This window comes from Eubalaena glacialis, chromosome 10 (assembly GCF_028564815.1).
Source record: "Eubalaena glacialis isolate mEubGla1 chromosome 10, mEubGla1.1.hap2.+ XY, whole genome shotgun sequence".
Classification (NCBI taxonomy): Eukaryota; Metazoa; Chordata; class Mammalia; order Artiodactyla; family Balaenidae; genus Eubalaena; species Eubalaena glacialis.
In genome coordinates, this window is record NC_083725.1 from 43400531 (window position 1) to 43423319 (window position 22789).

Consider the following 22789-nt stretch of genomic DNA (forward strand, 5'->3'; position numbering starts at 1 on the left):
TCAAATGCTTCCCTTCTGTCCCAGTCGATTTCCCCTTCAGAGAGGGGGTTTCCCAGAATTCGGGAATCTCTTCTCTGCTTCAGTTCCCCTGGCCCTGGGTGCAGGTCCCATCCTGCTTCCTCTCCCTCTCCTTCTCCCTTCTTTTTTACATCCTACCCAGTTATGCAGGGATCTTTATAGTCCTTTCCGGTGTCCAAGGTCTTCTGCTAGTGTTCAACCGGTGTTCTGTGAGAACTGTTGCATCCATAGGTGTGTTCTTGATGCATCCGTGGAGAGAGATGAACTCCATGTCCTCCTACTCTTTTGCCATCTTGAATCTCTTATAGTTTATTTTATACATACTAGTTTGTACCTCTTAATCTCCTACCCCTATGTTGCTCCTCTACCCTTTCCTCTCCCTACTGGTAACCACCAGTTTGTTCTCCATATCTGTGAGTCAGCTTCTTTTTTGTCATATTCACTAGTTTGTTGTATTTTTTAGATTCCACATATAAGTGATATCATACAGTTTTTGTCTTTCTCTGACTTATTTCACTTAGCATGATACCCTCCAAGTCCATCCATGTTGCTGCAAATGGCAATATTTCATTTTTTATGGCTGAGTAATATTCCATTGTATATATATACCACATCTTTTTTATCCATTCATTTGTTGATGGGCACTTAAGTTGCTTTCATATCTTGGCAATTATAAATAATGCTGCTATGAACATTGGGGTGCATGTATCCTTTCAAATTAGTGTTTTGTTGTTTTTTTTTTCAGATATATACTCAGGAGTGGAATTGCTGGGTCATATGGTAGTTCTATTTTTAGTTTTTTGAGAGAAGTTCATACTGTTTTCCACAGTGGCTGCACCAATTTACATCCCCACCAACAGTGTACAAGGGTTCCCTTTTCTCCACATCCTTGCCAGAATTTGTTACTTGTGTTCTGTTTGTTGATAGCCATTCTGACAGATTTGAGATGATACCTCATTGTGGTTTTGATTTGTATTACTACAATGATTAGCGATGTTGAGCATCTTTTTATGTGCCTATTGTACATCTGTGTTTCCTCTTTGGAAAAATGTCTATTCAGTTATTCTGCCCATTTTTTAATGGGGTTGTTTGTTTTTGATGATGAGTTGTATGAGCTGTTTATATATGTTGGATATTAACCCCTTATCAGTCAAATCATTTGCACATATTTTCTCCTATTCAGTTGATTGTCTTTTCATTTTGTTTATGGGTTCCTTTGCTGTGCAAAAGCTTTTAAGTTTAATTAGGTCCCATTTGTTTATTTTTGCTCCCATTTCCTTTGCTTTAGCAGACAGATCCAAAAAATATTGCTATGATTTTTGTCCAAGAGTGTTCTGCCTATGTTTTCTCATGAGTTTTAGGGTTTCTGGTCTAACATTTAGGTCTTTAATCCATTTTGAGTTTATTTTTGTATATGGTGTTAGAGAATGTTCTAATTTAATTCTTTTACATGTAGGTGTCCAGTTTTCCCAGCACCACTTATTGAAGAGAGTGTCTTTTCTCCATTGTATATTCTTGCCTCCTTTGTCATAGATTAATTGACCAAAGTGCATGGGTTTATTTCTGGGATCTCTATTCTATTCCATTGATCTCTGTGTCTATTTTTGTGCCAGTACCATGTTGTTTTGATTATTGTAGATTTGTAGTATAGTCTAAACTCAGGGAGCATGATTCTTCCAGCTCTGTTCTTTCTCAAGATTGTTTTGGCTATTTGGGGTCTTTTGTGTTTCCATACAAATTTTTAAAATATCTTCTATTTCTGTGAAAAATGCCATTGGCATTTTGATAGGGATTGCATTGAATCTGTAGATTACCTTGGGTAGTATGGTCCTTTTAACAGTATTAATGCTTCTAACCCAAGAACATGGTATATCTTTCCATCTGTTTGTGTCATCATCAATTTCTTTCATCAGTGTTTTATAGTTTTCTGAGTACAGGTCTTTTACTTCCTTAGGTAGGTTTATTCCTAGGTATTTTATTCTTTTTGATGCTATGGTAAATGGGATTGTTTCCTTAATTTCTGTTTCTGATAGTTTGTTGTTAGTGTGTAGAAATGCAACATATTTTTGTATATTAATTTTCTTTATTTAAAAATTTTTTTCTCTGCCACCTCCCATTTTATCTTATTCTTTTTTGTAATTTATTTCTTCTTTTATTTAATGTTGTGTTTCTCTTCTTTGACTTCTTGAAACTTAGATGCCACTTTATCTTTGAAATACAGTTGAAAGGATTGCTTCAGGCCATTTCCTACAACAATTCTTATTCTAATTTGTATTCATCTGATTTTTGATTTTACATCCCTTTTTATTATTTCTAAAAATATTTTTGCTTAAATTCTGTACAATATGCCTGCTACTTACTATACATTTAAGTCTATATAATTCTATCTTGGCCTGCTATTGAACTTAGTAATTGGTAGCTGGTTCCCCTCGGCTTCCTTCCTTGTTTGATTATCCCTTTATAATTTGAGCTAGAAGACATGAAATCTCAGCTATTTGATTTGGTATGGAAAGAGGGAAACTGTGGTCAGGGACATAAATGTAACTTTGAAAGGTGTCCACAGCTGGTTTGCAGGCATTTATGAACCCAGACAGTCTACTATGAAATATACTAGACCTTCTGCACTAGATTATGTCTTTTACTGAAGGGAAATTCCACTTAGATTTATTCCTATTATTCAAGAAGTGGAAGTAATATTGCAGGAAGCCATATTATTGTTCAAGCCTTTGTGGCAAACAAGTTTTTTTGTTGCTGTGCAATTATTAACTTATTCAACAGAATGATTGAGTATTACTATATACGAGGGACTGTGCTATCATCAAGGAGCTTACGTTTTCGTTGAGGACAGAGGTAATTACCAAAATAATTATATAACATAAAATACTGTAGCCTGATAGAAGATGATAAATGTAAAGAAGAAAAATAAAACAGGGAAGCAGGTTTGAAGATGTTATGGTAAGTGTAAATTTGTCTCTGCTCAGTCAAATATGATCAGTAACTCCAAAATAATTCCCAGTTTTCCAATACTTCTCTCTCCTCTACCTCTTGTCTGGTCTTCAAATTTAGAAGACCAGGTCATGGGGTAAAAGTAGTTGGTGTGACCACATGGTCCTTATTCAGTTGGAATATTCACCTGTACTCAGTCCTTTCTATTATGAAAATGGACTTAAGGACTTATGTTCTTTGCTTTCCCTGTAGCCTTCACGTGCGCCAAGTGAAGTGCCTCTCACCCACCACTTTTAACATACATTAAGGTGTACTACATGGATTTTGTAAATTTTCCTGGGTTCTGCATTCTATTCTGTTGATCCATATATCCATCCAAGAAACTATTAATAATTCAATAGTTTGGTTTAATATCATGTTTGGGTTATGGTAGTATTATTATAAATTTTAATACATAGCATGGCATATATTAAAATCACAGTTGCTCTTCTAACAAAATTCTCTTGGCTACTCTAACACACATTTATTCTTCTCAACGAACAGTAAAACTACCGTTTCTAATTCCAAAAAATATTGGATTCTGATTGAAATGGTATAAAAGTTATGTATTAATTTGAGCAGGATTGACACTTTAAGGTTTCCAATTCAGGAACATATGTCTTTTCCTATTCAAATTTTTGTTTTGTGTCCTGTGACAGCATTTTACAGTTTTAATACAGGTCCCATGCTTTTCTTCAATATATTCTTGAGTATTTTATAACTTTCATATATGTTGTGGTAGAATATCTTCTATTTTTCAAGTGGTAATTATTAGAAGTGGTAAATCTAGTGATTTTTATAAACTCATGTTCTTTCTAACCATGTAACTAAATTATCTCAATACATTGATAGGTTATTAGTAATCCTTTGAGTTTTCTAGATATATAGTCATTTTATCTGAAAATAAAGTATTTCATTATTAATATAATGTTTGCTGTTGGGTTTTGGTAAATAGTCTTTATATCTTTATCTCTTTATTTTACTTTGAGGTTTGTTAAAGTAATGATGACTCCTAATGTGGCTTGCAGGATCTTAGTTCCCTGACCAGGGATCGAACCCGTGCCCCCTGCAGTGGAAGCAGGTAGTCCTGACCACTGGACCACCAGGGAATTCCTGACTGAGGAATTAATGAAAAGCCTTTACATTAGTTTCCTATTGCTGCTGTAACAAATTACACAAATTTAGTGGCTTAAAACAACACAAATTTATTATCTTACAATTCTGGAAGTCAAAAATCTGAAATGGGTCCCAATGGACTAAAATCAAGGTGTCAGCAGGACTGCATCCTTTTGGAGGCTCCAGGGGAAAATCCATATCCTGACATTTTCCAGCTTTAGAGGCTGCCCAAATTCTTTGGTTCATAGTTCCCATCGATGTTCAAAGTGAACAACAGTCAAGTCTTTGTCAATATGCCATCTCTCTTAATCTGAATCTTCTGCTTCCCTCTTTCCACAAGTACCCTTGTGATTCCATTAGGCCCACCACGGTAATCCAGGATACTCTTCTTAAGTGTAATGTCAGCTGATTAGCAACTTTAATTCCATCTGCAACTTTAATTTTCCTTTGATATCCGATGTAACATATTAACAGGTTCCTGAGATTATAACCTGGACATCTTTGGGGAGCTATTGTTCTGCCTTTTACAGCCTTTTTATCATCTAGTGATAAAAATCATGTGATTTTTCCCCTTTGATCTGATATGATGAATTATGGTGGTATATATTCAATGTTTAACCATCCTTTTCTTCTCAGAACAAGCTCTACTGGGACATAGTATAGGGTTCTGTTTTTAATTCTGCAGAATTCAACTTGCTGATGGATTATTTAGAATTTTTAGCTATATAATCATAATTCAGTTTAATCTTTATTTCTAATATGTCTTTAAGGTTAAGGTTGCTTCATAAAATCTATAGGGAAGGTTTTGAGTTTTTCCTCTACTTTAAGATGGTATAAGAAATTTTTGTTGATAAAAAAGATAAGACTTAGGGGCTTCCCTGCTGGCGCAGTGGTTGAGAATCTGCCTGCCAATGCAGGGGACACGGGTTCGAGCCCTGGTCTGGGAAGATCCCACATGCCGCGGAGCAACTTGGCCCGTGAGCCACAATTACTGAGCCTGCGCGTCTGGAGCCTGTGCTCCGCAACGGGAGAGGCCGCGATAGTGAGAGGCCCGTGAAGAGTGGCCCCCGCTTGCCGCAACTGGAGAAAGCCCTCACACAGAAACGAAGACCCAACACAGCCATAAATAAATAAATAAATAAATAAATAAAAATTAAAAAAAAAAAAAAAAAGATACGACTTAGGCTGTGAAACTGGTGTCAGAGCCAATTTTGGTAATTTATATTCTACTATAAAACTCTCCATTACCTGAATTATCAAATTTATTTCAGGAGAGTTGCACTTAATATTTTTTTCTTATTCTTCTAATTATTTTAGTATATGTAATTATATCTCCTTTATGATACATCGTATGATACATTTTTCTCCTTTTATTTATGGTTTATTTGACCTTTTCTTTATTATTAATGTCTTAACTGAATGCTTATTTAGCTCATTTGTTTTCTGTCTTTTTCCACAACAAAATTATATACTACTATGTGTATATTTTTTATATTTGACTGCATTCCATGTTTTTTTTAAAAATATTTATTTATTTATTTATTTATTGGCTGTGTCATGTCTTAGTTACGGCATGCAGGATTTTTCATTGTGGCGCACAAGCTCTTTGCTTCTTTGTGGTGCATGGGCTTCTCTCTAGTTGTGGCATGTGGGCTCCAGAGCGCTTGGGCTCTGTAGTTGCGGCATGCGGGCTGTCTAGTTGTGGCATGAAGGCTCTCTAGTTGTGGCATGTGGGCTTAGTTGCCCTGCGGCATGTGGCATTAGTTCCCCGACAAGGGATCGAACCAGCGTCCCCTGCATTGCAAGACGGATTCTGAACCACTGGACCACCAGGGAAGTCCCCATGGGTTTTGATTTGAAGTGTTGTCTTCTTTTTGTTAATGTCTAGATGATTAATAACTTTTACATTAATTTCCTCTTTGATCAAGGACTTAATTAGAAAAGTGTGAAGTGCCAAGTTAATCAGTTAATTTTGATTTTTAATTTTGATATTTTTAATGATAATATTTAATTTTTAATGATATTTAAGAAAATAGTAAGCTTTCATTTTTAAAAAGTTTATTGAGGATTCCTTATATATATTTTATTTTTAAAATTCTCTATATCTGTGCTTATTAATTATCATATTTACATACAAAATTTGAAAGAAATATATGGGTATTCCCACTTTGTGTTTTTATCAAGTTTTTCTTTTTTCAGGATTTTTCTGTTTTAATTATTTGACTATTATGTTGTTTGCTATTAAAGGCATACACTTATATCATCTTTGAGGGCAGAGTACGTTTTATCCTTTCTTAATATCCCTACTTTGTCTCATTTTAATATCTTTGGACTTGAATTCTGTTTTATCTGTTATTATATTGTTACTTCTGCTTGCCACATTTTGTATTTTCCTGGTTCACCTTTCTCATCTTTTAATTTTCAGCTTATTTTCCTATGTTTTTATTGTGTTTCTTGTAAAAACTACAAACAGAATTTTGTAACCCAAGCTGATCTTCTTTGATGTCAACAGGGAAATTTAGTCCATTAATATTTGTTGATATAATCAGTATATAAAATTTTTATTTCTTCCAACACATTTTCTGTTCATTGTGTGTGATACTTCCTCATTATTACCTCTTATCCCTTTTCTTACTTTGCTGGCTTGGTCATATTCCTTTTCATTTCATTTTCCCCATTCAGTCCTTCTTGTTAAATTGTAAGTTTTACTCTACTTTTCCATTTTGCTAGTGCTTACATTCCCATCCTGATGTTATAATTAAATCTATATTTCTCTTTTATTACATCAGAATTAAACAGTAACTATGACTGATCATTTCACCAATTATTTTATTAACACATACTAAAGAAGTTCAGAAACTGTTTTCCCTCTCCTCTCCAGTTTTTTGCTAAAATAGTTCAGAATTTTTACTATTAGGCTATATTTAAGCTGTCATTTCTAATATGTCTCTTCTCTCTCAAGAACCTTTCTTAACACTTGTCTGATAAATTCCTACTCATAGGAACATCATCCATTCAGATTCAGTCATATATACTGTAAGAATAATTATGCAATACTTTATCCTTTCTTTGCATGTTGTTTGAATGTCATATTCTTTCAGTTTTTCCAGGAAACTTGTAGCTTGAATTTAGGGTCCTTCATTTCCTTGTATAATTCTGTAGGTTTTCTGATTTTCTATGTGTCTCTTAACAATATTCTTGTTTGTTAAGACTTTGAAGGCTACTACATACATTATATACATATATATACATATATGTATATACATACATATAAACATTCTTGCACGTCTCCTGGTGTTCATGTGCAAGAGTTTCTGTAGTTAAGGTATGCGCCTGATTATAATATATGTTCATCTTGGCTTTACTAGATAATGCCAAATTGTTTTCAAAGTAGTTTTACCAGTTCACACCCCATCTCAGCTCTGTATGAAAGTTCCTTTTTGTGTGTCTTTGCCGTTCTGGATAGGTTGTATTTCATGGTGATCTTAATTTGCATTTCTCTGGTTACTAATGAGATCAATTGTATTTTTCTTGCCTATTTCTATTTTTCTTCCTCTATAAAATGTCTGTTCATGTCTTTTCTTTCTGATTTATAGGAATTCTTTGTATATTCTGGGTATATATGTTACAAATATCTAATTATAGGATAAGAAAGAACAGCCTATGTGATAAAGTGGTATTTGGGCATAAATTGAAATGAAATGAAGAACAAATCTTGCAAATATTTAGGGAAAGATCATTTCAGGCAAGGGAAACAGGGTAAAGGCCTGAGGTAGGAACATATTCAACAAGTTCCAAGAACATGGGCATCAGTATGGATGGAGCTGGGGAGACTGTAAGAGAGACTGTCTGTGCAAGATTATGTTGGGCCTTGTAGAGCTTGGTAAAGAATTTGGACTTCATTCTAAGTAGGCTGACTAGTCACTGAGAGTCTTGAGCCAGGAGTAAAATAATCTGTAGATTTTAAAGGCTCACTCAGCTGGGTAGTGAATAGACTGTGGAAGTACAAGGATGAAAGCTGGGAAATCAGCCAGCACATGTTGCAATAATACAGCTCTGATGATGGTGGCTTAAATTACGGTGGAAGCAGTGGAAATGGGGAGAAATGATTGGATTTGGGTTATAATTTCATGGCATCCACCAGGATTTGCTGATGAATTGGATATGAAGTGAGAGAATAAGTGAAGTATCAAGGATGACACCAGAGTTTTTGTCCAGAACAAGTGTGTAAATGGAGTTAAAAAATGGAAGCTGCAGTTTTGGGGCAAGTGTATCAAAGTTTTCTTTTAAACATATTAAGTTTTGGGGGGTGTTATTAGACATACAAGTGGAGATACTGAATAGACAATTAGATAGTTAAGTCTAGAGTTCCCAGAAAAAGTTGAGGCAGGAGTTATAGATTTGTAATCATTCCATATCTATGTGACATTAAAGATATAAGAGTAGATGCTAACACCTATAAAGAGAGTGTAGCTATCTAAGAGAAGTCTGAGGACTGAGCTCTGGAACTCCAAGATTTAGAAGTCAAGAAGATGTAATGAGCAAGCCCGAGAGACTAAAGGAGTGGCCACAAGAGTGAGTTATGTGGAAGCCAAGAATAGATGAAGGAAATGATGAACTGTGTCAAGTACCACTGATGGTTTGATTAATATAAGTACTGAGTATTGACCATTGTATTTTGACCAGTGGAAATTATTGGTGCCCTTGCCAAGAACAATTTTATTGGAGTAGGGAGAAAAACCTGACTGGAATGGGTTCAAGGGAGAATGGGAGGAGAGGAAGTAGAGAGAGTAATTTCTCTTCATGGGATGGATTGTGCATAAGAGGGACTATCAGAGGATGCAGACAAGAGGGCAGATGATTTCAGAGAAAAGTCATTGAGTAGGTGAGAAGGAATAAGATTTAGCTGAAATGGTAGGAGCATAGGCAGTTCATGCATTGTAACAGGAGGGAAGCAGAGTATAGGGGTACCAATATTATACATTGATTACAAAGAAAATGTTCTCCAGATGGATCTCCTCTTTCCCCAAGCCTCAAAAAATCAGTTCCTCTGCATCTGATTCCATCCTCAAAATGATGTCCATCAGGTTGAATGAGAGACAACTATTAAGTCCTTCTCCCCATCTTCTTTCTTATACCCCCATGCCCACCCCTAGCATCTGAACCTGTCTTCCCTCCTTCCCACAAAACAATGAAAGCTTCTGAAGATAGATGCAGCGGGGTGGGAGAATAGTGGGTGGGAGGTGGTTACTGGGCCCACACACCTAGTCTCTACTTAGGTTACCAAACCACCAGGTGCTGTTATTTTTCAGAAGTACATGAGTAATATTGCAATACAGAGTCATTCTAAATTTTTACTGAATTGTGAGTACTTTTTGCCATTATCTAGTTAATCAATCAACAATTATATAAAATTCTATAGATTTGTTTGTTATATTATTTAATAGTGATTTTTATACATGAAGACTAGGAATCATTTCTTTGAAAGACTACCTTATATAAAATCCAGCAAATCAAAAAAAAAAAAAAATCACATTGCTGTTCACATTATCTTTTTAGTACTCTTCCTGTGATATTCCTTTTTCAAGATCTATGTTAAGTCAAAATAATAACTTCAATAGCTCAACAAATATTTATTAGTAGTCCACTGTATGATAGATGGTTTGGAAAGCTTCAGATCTACATTGGTAAATAAAAGAGACCTGGCCCCTATCCTCATGGGGCAATTAGCCTAGCAGAGGAGGAGGCTGTGTGCTCTGAAGGAAACAAATGCAGCAATAGAGAATAACTACAGAAAGACATAATAATGTATTCTGTCATTCATTCAGCAGAGATTTATTGAGGCACTGCCGGACACTGAAGAGAATATACAAAGCTGACAAAGAGGTGGTATCTTCTTTGAAGATCACTGTCAAGGACAGGGGAACTTTTTCATTAACCCTCTTCTTCTCTTAACATTATCTTCCCTTGGGGACTCTGATTTGTATCTACAAATGTGTATGTGGTTACAAAAATTATATATCTAAATTTTAATCTAATTTCATCCTCTTTTGGGCTCTGGACCTTAACTTAAAGTTGCCAGTTGTGGTAGAAATAAAGGAAAACAATACTTTTTATATTTTACTCTATGATGAAACAAAGGCAATTTAAAATTAAGATTGGTGCAGATGTACATGTGTCTTTACAGTTCCTATTTTATATAATGTCAAGAGGAGTTAAGGTTAACTGTCTTTTTAATAACAGCTAGTTATCTTATTTAACTTGCTAAGAGAAAAATCAGTGACTGCATGCTTGACAATGGAACTAATGAGGTCCAAATCATAGGCTTGATCTCAAATGCAAACCTCATAGAGAAAAATATTCTAAAGTAGTGTTTTCCAAACTGTTAATCCCATGAGATACTAGCAGGTTTTTCATCAAGTGAAAAAGACAGATATACTTGGGAAACACTATATATTAATATTATTCTCTTAGAGATCCATAATCCATACAACGTATTGAAGGTTCTGAGATACAGTACTAAGTAAGGTAAGGATATCACTTTAACTTTTCTAATACAGCATTGCTTAAACATATTTGACCATAGAAGCCTTTGTCGTTTGTTTTTTTGCTTGGATTTTGGAGGGAGGAGAAAATAGGTGATTAGGAACACTTTTTAACATCAGAAAATGCAAACTAAACGAAGTTGTAGTTTCCCTTCCTCTCTCAAGTCTTTCTAATCAAGTTCCAAAAGTCACAGCTAACATTAGTGAGTGTCTGCTATATGCCAAGCACCACATACTTTTTTATACATTATTTTACCTAGGCTAATGGTGATATTGTGAGGTAAATGCCCTGTTTAATAGGTGAGTAAACTGATACTTGGATAAATAAAATAATCCACCCCAGATATAATGCTTCTAAATGATAGGATTCATACCCAGATATGGCCAACCCAAAGTTCATTTTTCCCACATGCCACATGTTCATAAGCTGTAGATAGATGGAAGAGTTATTACATCTCTTAAGATTTATTTTGGGAAGACCAAACATATTCATTGTAGGGGGTGGAGGGTAGAGGTGGCAAGATTGTAACAATTTAGCACTTTAGGAAAACATCTCTTAATAATACTTTACATTTATTCAATTCTTTAAGTTAATTCTCCTGGTGTGCAAAGTTCTCCTTTGACATACACTGCTTGATTAGCTCCAGAAGAGTCATCAGCCTGCAGATTTAGAGAAATAAAGGCTATGTGAAGGGGCAGCAGTGTGGTCTAGTGGAAAGACCATAGTCTTTCCCTGACCGTTCTATTTAATGTCCGGTTGCCTCAAGTCACTCTCTGTTACATTACACGTTTCACTCATAGTGCATACTATTGTGTGGTATTATCTTACTCTTTATTTGTTTGCGGGCTCTCTCTATCTTCCCACCAGAATATAAGCCCCATGAAAGCAGATACCTTGTTTGATTATTCAGAGCTGTAGTTTCAGGACCTTAAACGGTGCCTGGTACATGAAACCACTCAATCAGTGTTTATGAGTAAGTAAAAGAAAGGATAAAATAAATTAACCCTTGATTAATATCTCTGCTTTGGCATTTATTATCTCTATAAACTTGGCCAATTACTTAGCTTCTATAAACCTATTCCTCATCTTTAAAACGGAAATGCTAGTGTTTATTTCAAACCCTTGAGCTGCAAGTTAAATTACATAAGATAGATATGTAAATGATCTAGTTCAATGTTAATTCATCTTTCAACTTTGCTTTTATCACATGTCCCCCCTTTTTTTCACTGGGACTCATGAAAAGACTGGATCACAAGCAGAAATGTGAACATTTCTATATTAATTCAAACTGCATTATGTATAATCAGCATGTTAGGAAATTGGAATTTATTTTGGGTGTAAGACTTTTTACACTGAACAAAATGTAAAACATTTGCTTTAGTTTTCAATAAGATTCCATGGTTTCATAGTGTAATCAAATCCTGATAAAACCAGAACTGAAAGGGCATAAAAAAGAGAAAAGGGGTTAAAGTAAATGAAAAAGAAAACCATTTTGGAGTTATTATTGGGGAGGGAAGGGGCTGATAGGATGTATGTCTTATTTTCTGTTAACCACCGTATTTTAGGATTGGAAGGAATCAACCTTTGTGCTCTTTCCCACAGTCTCTTGCCTAGACCTCTTTTCCAGAATCCCACCAAACGACCATGAAGTCCCTGCCTGAAACGCCAGAGAGATTGTGTGAGAAAGAGTTTGGACTTCAGAGTCCACATAATCCAAGCTCTATCACTCTTACATTGGGCATGCCATCTTCTCCACTCTTCATTTTCCCAATTTACAAATGGAATTAATAATACCTACTTGTTGTGAGGCATAAATGATACATGTATAAAATTCCTGGCATATAGTAGATACTCCACAAATATTACTTCCCTTCCCTCTGGTAACTCATTCCTTCCCCAGGAAACTTGTTTGAAACATCTCCTTAAACATTTCTGGATCCTTTCGATATATTGACCCCTGGCATTTGTTTCTCTGTCACCTATCCATTCTAACACAACTTTGGAGGGGGGTGGTCTATAGAACGAGTGTAATCCTTTTTCTTTATGACAATACTTGAGCTCAGAAATCACAAAGGCAAACGCTTGCAGAGACCAGGCAGGTAACTTAATTGGGCAGAGTGACCTGATTTAAGAAAATTGACCAACGGCCTACTACTAGTTTGTGGTGGGAACCGGGATGTGTGGGAGTGTCTGTGCCCCATTCAAAAGCAGCAGCTGTAGCTCGGCTCTAACAGACTGTTGCCACCCAGCTAATTCAGAAATGCTTTCATAACTCTGGAAAGAATTGTGTGAGCCAAACAAAACATGTCTATGAGCCAGAACAGGGATTAGAGCCAGCAAACTGCAGCCTCTGCTTAGATGATTGCAAACCATTATCAAGCATTCCTTAGCCTTTTTTCCTGGCTTAAACAGCACAGACACTTGATACTGTTAAGTAGCCCATGCCTGTCATAGAACAGATGGGAGCTGGAGTCCAGCCTGCCCTCTGATCACCCCAAGGCACCTGGGAACCAGCAGTGGCCCAGTTGTACATCTTGTTCTCCTTCAACCACTCCTCATGAGACAGATTTCTACTCATCTCCCTGTCAGACTGTTTTTCTTCCTAACACATGACAATTCAGCAAAATAGAAATTCTAGAAATTGTCCAGAAATACAAATGTGGCCTGACCAGCACAAGATGTAGACTCTCTCCTCCCTTAATTTAGAAATTAGATTCTTAACTTTGGGTCCTTATATCTCATAATAGTCCATGTATTAATTTCAAGGAATTTCAAATGATCATGAGCCCGCTGAAATAGTGCACAAGATTTTGTGGGGTTTGCATATGTATATGCATATCTTTTAACAGATTCTTAAAAGAATAAAACTCAAAAGGAGATTCAACATCTACTAAACACTATGTTTTAATTATGTAGTCTGTAGCATTAACTTTGGGAAGGCAGTCCTGTCAGAATATTGACCAACACTGAGCTTGGTTTCTGCTAAAAGCCATTTGTCTTTTCTACATGTTACTGCGAAGCTCCATAACCTTGCATGGGATACTGGTGTAATTACCCACACCCATCAGCCCAGTGAATGCTGGTGTAATTAATTCTTTAATCCCAGTCTGAGACCTAACATTTTTACTTATTGTATCTCATTTTATGAGATAGATGCCAAAGCCTATAATGCTATAATTTTAAGAATTAAGAAAAATCATTCTCTGCTGGAATATTTAGTTTCTATGTATTTATATTACCTTCCTTTCTTTTTTTTTTTTTTCTTCTCTGTAGGTCGAAAGTTTAAAAAGTTCAATAAAGTTAGAGTTATGAGAGCACTAGATGCCGTTGCTCTCTCACAGCCGGTGGGCATTCCAAATGAAAGCCAAGCTCTAAGCCAGAGAATCACTTTTTCACCAAATCAAGACTTACAGTTGGTCCCCCCACTGATCAACTTGCTCATGAGCATTGAACCAGATGTGGTCTATGCAGGACACGACAACACCAAACCTGATACCTCCAGTTCTTTGCTGACAAGTCTGAATCAGCTAGGCGAGAGACAACTTCTTTCAGTAGTCAAGTGGTCTAAGTTACTGCCAGGTAATAATTATTTGTATATAATAGCATGTAATAAAAACTTTACTATGGCTTTTTACTAGTGGGTGGTTAAATAAAACAGTCTGTGCTATAAATTAAATATAGTGTAAACAGGGTGTTTTAGTATGTGTTTCAACAGTTCAAAATATTTATCTAGGACCCTATATTATATGTTACTTGTCTAGGACCCTACTGTGTGCTATGGAAATACAAAAGACATAGATAACATTTTGAGTCTTGTTGATGAATCAAGACTTACATAATGAAATAGTTAAGGAATAGCATAAATCAATATGTTAAACCATAGATAATATAGTAGTTCAGAAAAAAGACAAATTGACCATCTTCGTAGAAATGTCTAGTTCGTTCCAAATCCTAATTTAACCAACCTCACATGGTTGAAAATAAAACTGAATGTACCTATTCATATAACAAATCAAAACAGTATTCAGAGTATAGCAGAGTATCTAAAGTCAATTAAGAAATAAAATTCCTAAACATAAACAAATAATTTGGACATAGAGAAACCTCCAGTCACTATTTTCTTGAATTTATACCTAGACAGTGAGAATTTGGATTATATCATCATGAAAGGATTTCAGTCACTTTATTTATGAGCTACTTTTGCTCTCTCAGCACAGCTCCATAGGAGCCAAGCAGTTGAAAGAGTTACAGGGGTGCAGTTCTCACCTGGCTAAACCTTAGAGTGCAAAGGCAAGAGAATACATGGGTAGTGATTACTTGTGGAGGCATTAATCCCATAATTAGAAATAGAACATTTTTTAAAGTTACTTTCTCTTCACACCAATAATATCCTTATACTCCTTTAGACCAGTTTATTTTTCCAATATCTGATCAAGAATTAAACATAGTATGCCATTTTAGTCTCCAAGTAAATTTAATAGCCTTTTTAAAAAAGAATTCATTTCCCAATTTGCCTTAATATCATTTCTCAGTTATTATTCTACCTGAAAGGTTTGAAATACTATAGATGAATTGTTATTGAAAATTCAAGGTTACATGAGACAGAAAGAAAAATAGATTCCTGTTTGTTGAATCTTTTAAAAAATACATGTTGAGAAAAGTTAATTAGATTCACTATTCTAGTGAAGATAAAGTAAAATCAAAAATCACAGTGCCCAGGTTCTTATTAGCTTCATTCTTGCTGAAAAGCCTTGGACAGGTAATATTTTTTTCCACTAGAAAAGTTCTGAATGTTTTTTTTTAAGTTACTGTAAAGTGGTTATCAAATTTGATAGATCTTTATTAAATTAAAATATTACAATAACATTGGCGAACTTTTTCTGTTTAAAAATATGAGTGTTTATGTGTTTAAACTTTTCTGTTTTTCTATGATTTGGAAAAGGTTATTTCTTTGATGTTTGTTGATATAGTTCATATTTCTTTTGTTTGCATTTTGTACGTTCTCTATTGTTTAAAAAGGTTCTACTGTCACTGGCAAAGTTAGAAAATAACCAGTCATAATTCCAACGATAATTTATTCATTTTGGGAAAAAGCTAAGTGAGCTTCTTAAATTGAAACATTATTATCTCTCTAGATTTTTGATCCCCACACACCCTCAAAAAGAGTAAGAGAAAATTTTTACATTGTATTTGGTGGCAACATTTTTAATGTTACAAAATGTAATTTGTGTGTAAGTAAACAAGAATGATGGCATCACCAGTATTACATGTACTGTTTTCACTAACTGTATAATAAGGGAAACATTAGGATTATTAAACTATTGTGTGGCCCATGGTCTTTCAAACCATATTTTCATGGTCTGAATTCTGGGAATAACTCGAATGAATGATGAAAATAATCAGTGAACTAGAGTGACTATATCAACCTCTGTGAAAGGACTCTGAAGGACACATATATATATAAAGTAATCTGGTATCATTAGCTACTCAAAAACTTTCAGTTGACTTTAAATCAGAGTACAGTTTTTATTTACTTGATTCACTCAGTAAATGTCTGTTGCATACTTCCTGTGTGCAAGACTTAACAATTAAACAGTGGTGTTAGAAAGAGAAGCCAGAAGGCTGAGCTCATGGTGTGAATGCATTTTGGTGCAGCACATCCTAGCATCTGGTCATCAGTTTTGTACATAAGAGAAACTTATTTTATCCATTCACTCACATGTTACTGGTCTGTGAAAGATGGCCTTGGTTAAATGAAGCTTATTAATAGTCAGTTTACTTATTTACAGTGAAAAAAAAAGATGCTGCTAGGAAAACATGTAGGTAGATCAGGTAATTCTTTAACAATAGGAAAGTGTAGTTGGGAAGTCAGCTTATGAACAGATTTCAGGCCCTCTGAGGCATAAAAGGAGAAAAATCTGCCTTGAAGATCTGGGTGAAAGGATTCATGGTCCTAAACTAAACAGGGACAGCACTTCTTCACAGGATCATATGTTCTCTGGTTAAGCTCATTTGAATAGCAGACCTGTAGGGATTTGAAGTTAAAATACTGTATATAATAAGTATTTGCTCAAGAACTAAAACTTGTGTTTATACAAATAAACCAATGCCCTTTAACTTTGCCAAGAAAAAAGATAATACTAAAAATTTCTCAGGAGAAAAAAAAGATCAGATGCAGAATGATAATCATTACCAAGGTGATAGCATGCATGAGGGCCGCAAGGCATGTATCTGCAGGTCCCTGAGAGGATTCATGTTGCTTGGTCAGGGATTCTCATTTCATCTTTGTCTGTGCTCTTCTTTTATCTTGGACCTGTTACAATAATTGCATTGTATTTAACATCGTTCCCATAGTATTTCAGAGATATCTTTGTTTCTATTTAATGGAGACTTGCAAGATACTTTAGCCTCATGACAGTACATTTACAAGCGATCTCTTAGGATACATTGCCTCTGACATATTGTACCTATACATGAATGATTTCACATTGACATTTAGCTATAATTTCAGTGGGTAATGTTTTCTTATTTGAAACTTGAAACAACACAATATTTACAAAATTTAAAAAAAGAACAAGACATATTCCCTCTGTTAAGGAACATTCAATCCAACGGAATATAAGACACCCAAACAACTATACAGTTGACCCTAGTACAACGCGGGAGCTAGGGACACTGATCCTCCGAGCAGTCAAAAGTCCACATGTAACTTTACAGTGAGCCCAGTTCTGCATCCACAGATTCAGCCAACTGCAGATCATGTAATACTGTAGTATTGAAAAAAATCCTGGGTGAGTGGACCCAGTTCAAACCCATGTTGTTCAAAGGTCAACTATAGAAGTATGTGAAAGTGGCATAAGATACAGATTTTTAAAAACGGGGACAAAAGAACATTTTTGGCTTCAGGGACAAGAGAAGGATTCAGAGACAAGGTATCAGTTAAAGTACACCATGAAGGAGAAATGAGACTGATAAATCGTGATTAAGATGAGAAAGCATTCTGGATAGAAGGAATGGTGTAAAATAAGGAAGTCATGAGGTATGCTTGGTGAATAATGAATTAGACCAGCATAAGAATGGTTCTCAATCTTTTCAGGTGTGAAGGTCCCTTAGTAACATAAAAAATGTCATCATACCTTCCCCCATGGCATAGTAATTAAAACTTTTAATAGCTGCTGATTGAGAAAAAATACATTTGTGCATATGGTTTGTCAAACACTACTGGCCTCCTGGGGGTTTCATCATCCAAGTATTAAGAAACCACTGACAATAAAGTTATATTGGGGAGAGTGGCAGAAAGTAAATTTAGAGGCATACATTATGGGCTGAGTCAGGGTAGGCTTTGGAAGTGAAATCATTAAGTACTCATTCCCAGTCCAATTTCATCTTTAAATATTCTTCATCCTGTGTATTAATACACTGTAGCAGAATTGATGTGACAGATAAGTTTGGGAGAAATATTTCCTTTTTATAAATGTTGTCTTGATTCGTCTATTTATTTGGTGAAAAAAATGTATTCAGGTCAACACTTTGACATTTTTAAACATACCTTACTTCTTGGTCTCAGTTAGCCAGACTACTTGCAATCATCAGTATCAGAGGACTCGAACAGTCCTTTGTCTGGTTTTCTGCCTTTGAAGCATGCCAAAATATCTTTTGAGTCAGTGATAGCCATTGCATGTGTGACAAAAGATTTTTTTCTCTCGCCCCAAATCAAATGAATAAATTAAATTACTTTCCCCAACAAAGTGATAGAAAAGAAATGAGATTAGCCTTCTAAGAGTAAAGTCAGGCTTTGATAATACTTTTATGAAGACTTTAAAAAATGATTTTTCTGATATCCTATTCCACTGAAATTACTATTGCCAATGTCACCAAAATGTTTTACTTATCAAATCAAATGAATACTTTCAGCCCTTAACATGTTTCACATGCCTCTGGGGCCATTGACAAAGTAACCATGTTTTGCCGAAACTCTTCCTTTGGCATTCATCACTTCCCTTCCAGACAGATATGTTTCTCTCAATTTACATATCTCCTGTTTCCTTTGTGGATTTGTTCTCCCACTCACACCATGAATTTAGCATTTCCTGGTTCCATCTTATATTCCAGTAGTTTCTCAGTCTGCAAGGCTGGATGTGCTCACTCATGGCCTTGTTTTCAACTACCACTATATTCTGATGACTCCTAATTGCATGGTACCGACCCAGACCCTCTACGGAACTACTGGACCATATATTTCTACTGCTTATTACACATTTCCACCTGAATGAACTTCCAAGCCAATATGACCTTCTGCTCCGTGAGCCTAAGGCCTTTTTCTGTATCTTGAAATGGCACCTCAGACAGAATCTTGATTATAATCCTTGGCTTACTTTTCTCCTTCACCTCCTGTCTAATTAGTTATCAAATTCTGTCAGCTCTGCTTATTATAGATATGATTCATTATCCACGATATTTACACTGCTACTGCCTTGAGCTAGTTTAGGTCCTTGTCATTTTTTCCTAGATTTCGGTCGTAGACCCCTGACTGACACTGTTACCACAGTTTCACACTGCCCCCAAACCATCCTCAATTCTGCCACCAGAATCATCTTTCAAAAACAATTATAATCAATTATATTATTCCCTTCCCTTTCCAGGACAAAGCCAGACTTCTTAGCCTTAGTACCCCAGGCCGTTCTGTGATCTGCCTCCTGAGTTTGCACGTTTTGTCTCACTCTCCCACTTCAAGCACCTCTGAGCTTCAGTTCCCACAAAGCTCTTTGCTCCATTTCCTGCCTTTCTTCGTCCATATTGTTTTCCCTACCTGGAGGCCCTTCTTTTCTCCTACATCTTCCCTGGCCAGTCCCTAACTAGCCTTCAGGATGCTAATCAACCGTCCCCTAGAAAGATTTTCCTGCGCCTTCCCAGACTGAGCCAAAGGCCCCTTTTCTCTCCGAGCGCTTCACCCTTGCCTTTGTCAACCACACCACTGTCACGCTTGAGTGGTAATTATGTTCTACTTATCTGTCTATCTCACAGACTACAAGTGTTAAAGGCAGAAACAGCATCTTTCTAGTCTTTATGCCGAGTTGCAAACATAATGCTTCATCCCAAACAGGTGCTTAAAGAATATTTATAGAAATTTAAATTTTGGAATTGGTATGAAAGAACTATGCTACCTTAAATCATTACCCATCAAGTCCTTATTCATAATGTCATCAAACATATGTTGGTGATTACATTTATTGTGCTGAAGCTTTTCTGTGTTCCTTAAAGTTCATGCTTTGTGTCATAAGGTGCTGAGGTAGTTAGTGCTCTGCCCTTGTTGTAGATTAACTATTTCAGTATGCGACAGTTTTTAGAGGAGCACAGCCTGTATATTTTATTGAAACTCTGGAGTTAAGCCAGGAGAACCTAGAAGGTCATATAGGCCATGTGTTACTGTACACTTTCTTTTCAGTTTTTTTTGAGGCATTAAGGATTGGACAGCTTGTGACAGAAATTATCAAGTCAAGTCACTTTAAAGGAAAGGGCATTTTTCTTTACTACTTGTTGAACACAATTACGGGTCATCCATCACTTCTCTGTGTGAAGGTTTTCATTTTGATCCTCATCTCAAATGTACTGAGTTTACCTGATCATTATCATCAATGGGAATTTGATCTCAGTGTTCCCGTCTTTGTTTCAGTATAAAGTAATGAATGATATTACAGTTAATGGTAAAAAAAAATTGCACTTCTGTACCAAGTATGTTCAAGTCAATTTAACATTGTACATTTATCTCAGATAAGCCCTCTAAAAGGGGGAGTAAATAAAGCTATTTTCTGAGTTGTTTTCCATTCTGTTAAATAGAAAGAATATACTTTCTGCTATAAATATTGGTAATTTCATAAGTTTTAAGTTATTTCAGCAAAATTTGCCTTTTATATTATAATATACTAAAAATAGACCAAGTCCATATGTGCCTCCCTTGAGGGTGTCTTCCTTTGCAAAAATTAGGAAAGTTTATTTATTTCTTATCAAATGGTCCTAAACTTGGTGGAAGAACTAATTACTATTACTATAAAATATTCAGTTTACAAGTGGCATTTCTGTATTAGATCTATCGTATTGACTGACTCATAATATTTTTTAAAAAACCAGAGAGGTAAGATATATAAACATGAACTTCAAGATGCATGTATGGCATATGAAAATAAAAAGAGAATTATGAAAATTGCATGCCAAATTTTTCTTGGCTAGTTATTTAGGGAGTCTTTCTACACCTGAATGAATCAGGATGTAAGCAATAAACACCAACTCTATTATTTTTAAAAAACAAAAACAAAATATCTCTGGCTATCAAAAACAAAACAAGGATGAATTGGGAGATTGGGATTGACATATATATATACTAATATGTATAAAATAGATAACTAATAAGAACCTGCTGTATAGCACACAGGGAACTCCACTTCGCTGTACAGTAGAAACTAACACAACATTGTAAAACAACTACAACCCCCCCACACAAAAAAACAGTTGAGCTTCACAAAAAACAAAAAAACAAAAACAAAAACAAAACAAAAAGAAAAAAATAATTTTCTGAAAAGACATCAGGGATTCACTGAATAGAAGCTAGAGGACAAGTCTGGAAAGTAGGCAGAAACCAAGGCATCTCTGCAGGGCCAATAAACAAAAAATCACAAATGTCCCCATTGGATCCCACTGTCATTAGGCACTACCACCATCACAAATAAGGCCTAATCATATGTTAATCTTTGTTTTACTATGTTTTGCTTCAAAGTCCAGGTAGTAGGTGTTCCACAGATCAAACCTAGATCACAAGCCCAGGGAAAGAGGCCTTAGCCAACTTCCTTGGTGGGAAAGTGGGGTACTTGCTCTCACCAAACTACAATCTATGGGAAACTCTGTTTGCATAGAGGAAAAAAGGGAGGGAGAGAAGGAGGCAGGGGAGAAAGTGAAACACTGAAAAGTCACTCTCCCCCCAAAAAAGGGGCAAATATCTGCTATGGTACCACTATTTATAAATATGTGCTAGGGTTGTTTTTGGTTCATCTGAGACTAAGAATTTCTAGGAAGGGAATAGCAGTCTTCCTACTATTCACATGAAGTTGGGACTATCTGGAGAGTATGGAGAGAAGATAGATAGCCTTTTCTGCTACCTGCCTTGAGATAGTTAACTGAATCAGGAAATAAATTTCTTTTGCCCTTGAGATCTAAGGAATTAAGTTTTGCTTTGGTTTTACTTTTGAAATAGGCCATTTGTAAGTGGACTTCAGTGAGAGTTTTTGAAGGAATAGACGCTATTTAAAAAGTTGTACAGAAAGTAGTTGAGGTTCCTACCAAAACACTTGTTTTTCTTTATACCTTTAATGAAATATTTCATTCACTTTTATTGTTTCAGGTACACTCAGGTACAAATAATTTAAATTTTATATCTTTTGCTCAGATAACTCCTCATACCTCTAATTCATATGTATATGGATATTCCATCAGTCCCTCACACAGGTCCAAAACTTACTATTTTTTCTCTAGCCTGTTTCTTCTCCTTTATTTTGTCTCAGTAATGCTGTTATCATCACCCACCATTCAAGTAAAAAAACTGAAAGATCTATTTGACTCCCTCTTTCTCCTACCTATGTACTGTCACTTGCCAGATTTCTTTGATTTTACTCTTTAAACAATTCTCTGATGCACTCTATCTTCTCTACTCCTACCTGTTGACTTATTTCAGGCTTTTATCATCTCTCACCTGGACTTTGGCCATAGCTCCCAATTTCTCTCCCCAACCTCAGACCTTTTCCCTTGAATGCATCCTCCACATGGCTACCAATGAGCTGTGCATAATATAAATCAGGTTATATCACTCCCATTGCTCCTGAATAGGAATACAAGACCATCCACGATCTGACCCCAGCCCATGCCTCCAAGCACCTCTTTACCCCTCCCTCCTTTAAGCCCATCAGTGCTGAGCTGGTCGTCTTCCCCCAAGCAGGCAAAAAGAGAATTAGAAAGAGATGGAGAGAAAACTTTGACTATGTAAGTGAAGATACACTTGCCTTTTCCCTGCCATCCTTCCTCTGCCACCAACACCAGAGAAAGGTCTAAAAGAGGGAGGTTGTGAAGGTGTGAAAGA

At 35.7% G+C, this 22789-nt stretch overlaps 1 protein-coding gene across 2 annotated transcripts in view; it reads left to right on the top strand.

The window, feature by feature from the left end:
• Positions 1–22789, top strand: part of PGR (progesterone receptor) — a 98139-nt gene that overhangs the window by 56517 nt on the left and 18833 nt on the right. Inside the window, exon 4 of one of the 2 annotated variants that reach the window (XM_061202656.1) lies at positions 13939–14244. The exons of the other annotated variant lie outside the window; for it this stretch is intronic. Within the exon in view, the coding sequence (XP_061058639.1) occupies positions 13939–14244 (306 nt within the window). The remainder of the gene's footprint in view (positions 1–13938; positions 14245–22789) is intronic. 2 annotated transcript variants of the gene reach the window in all.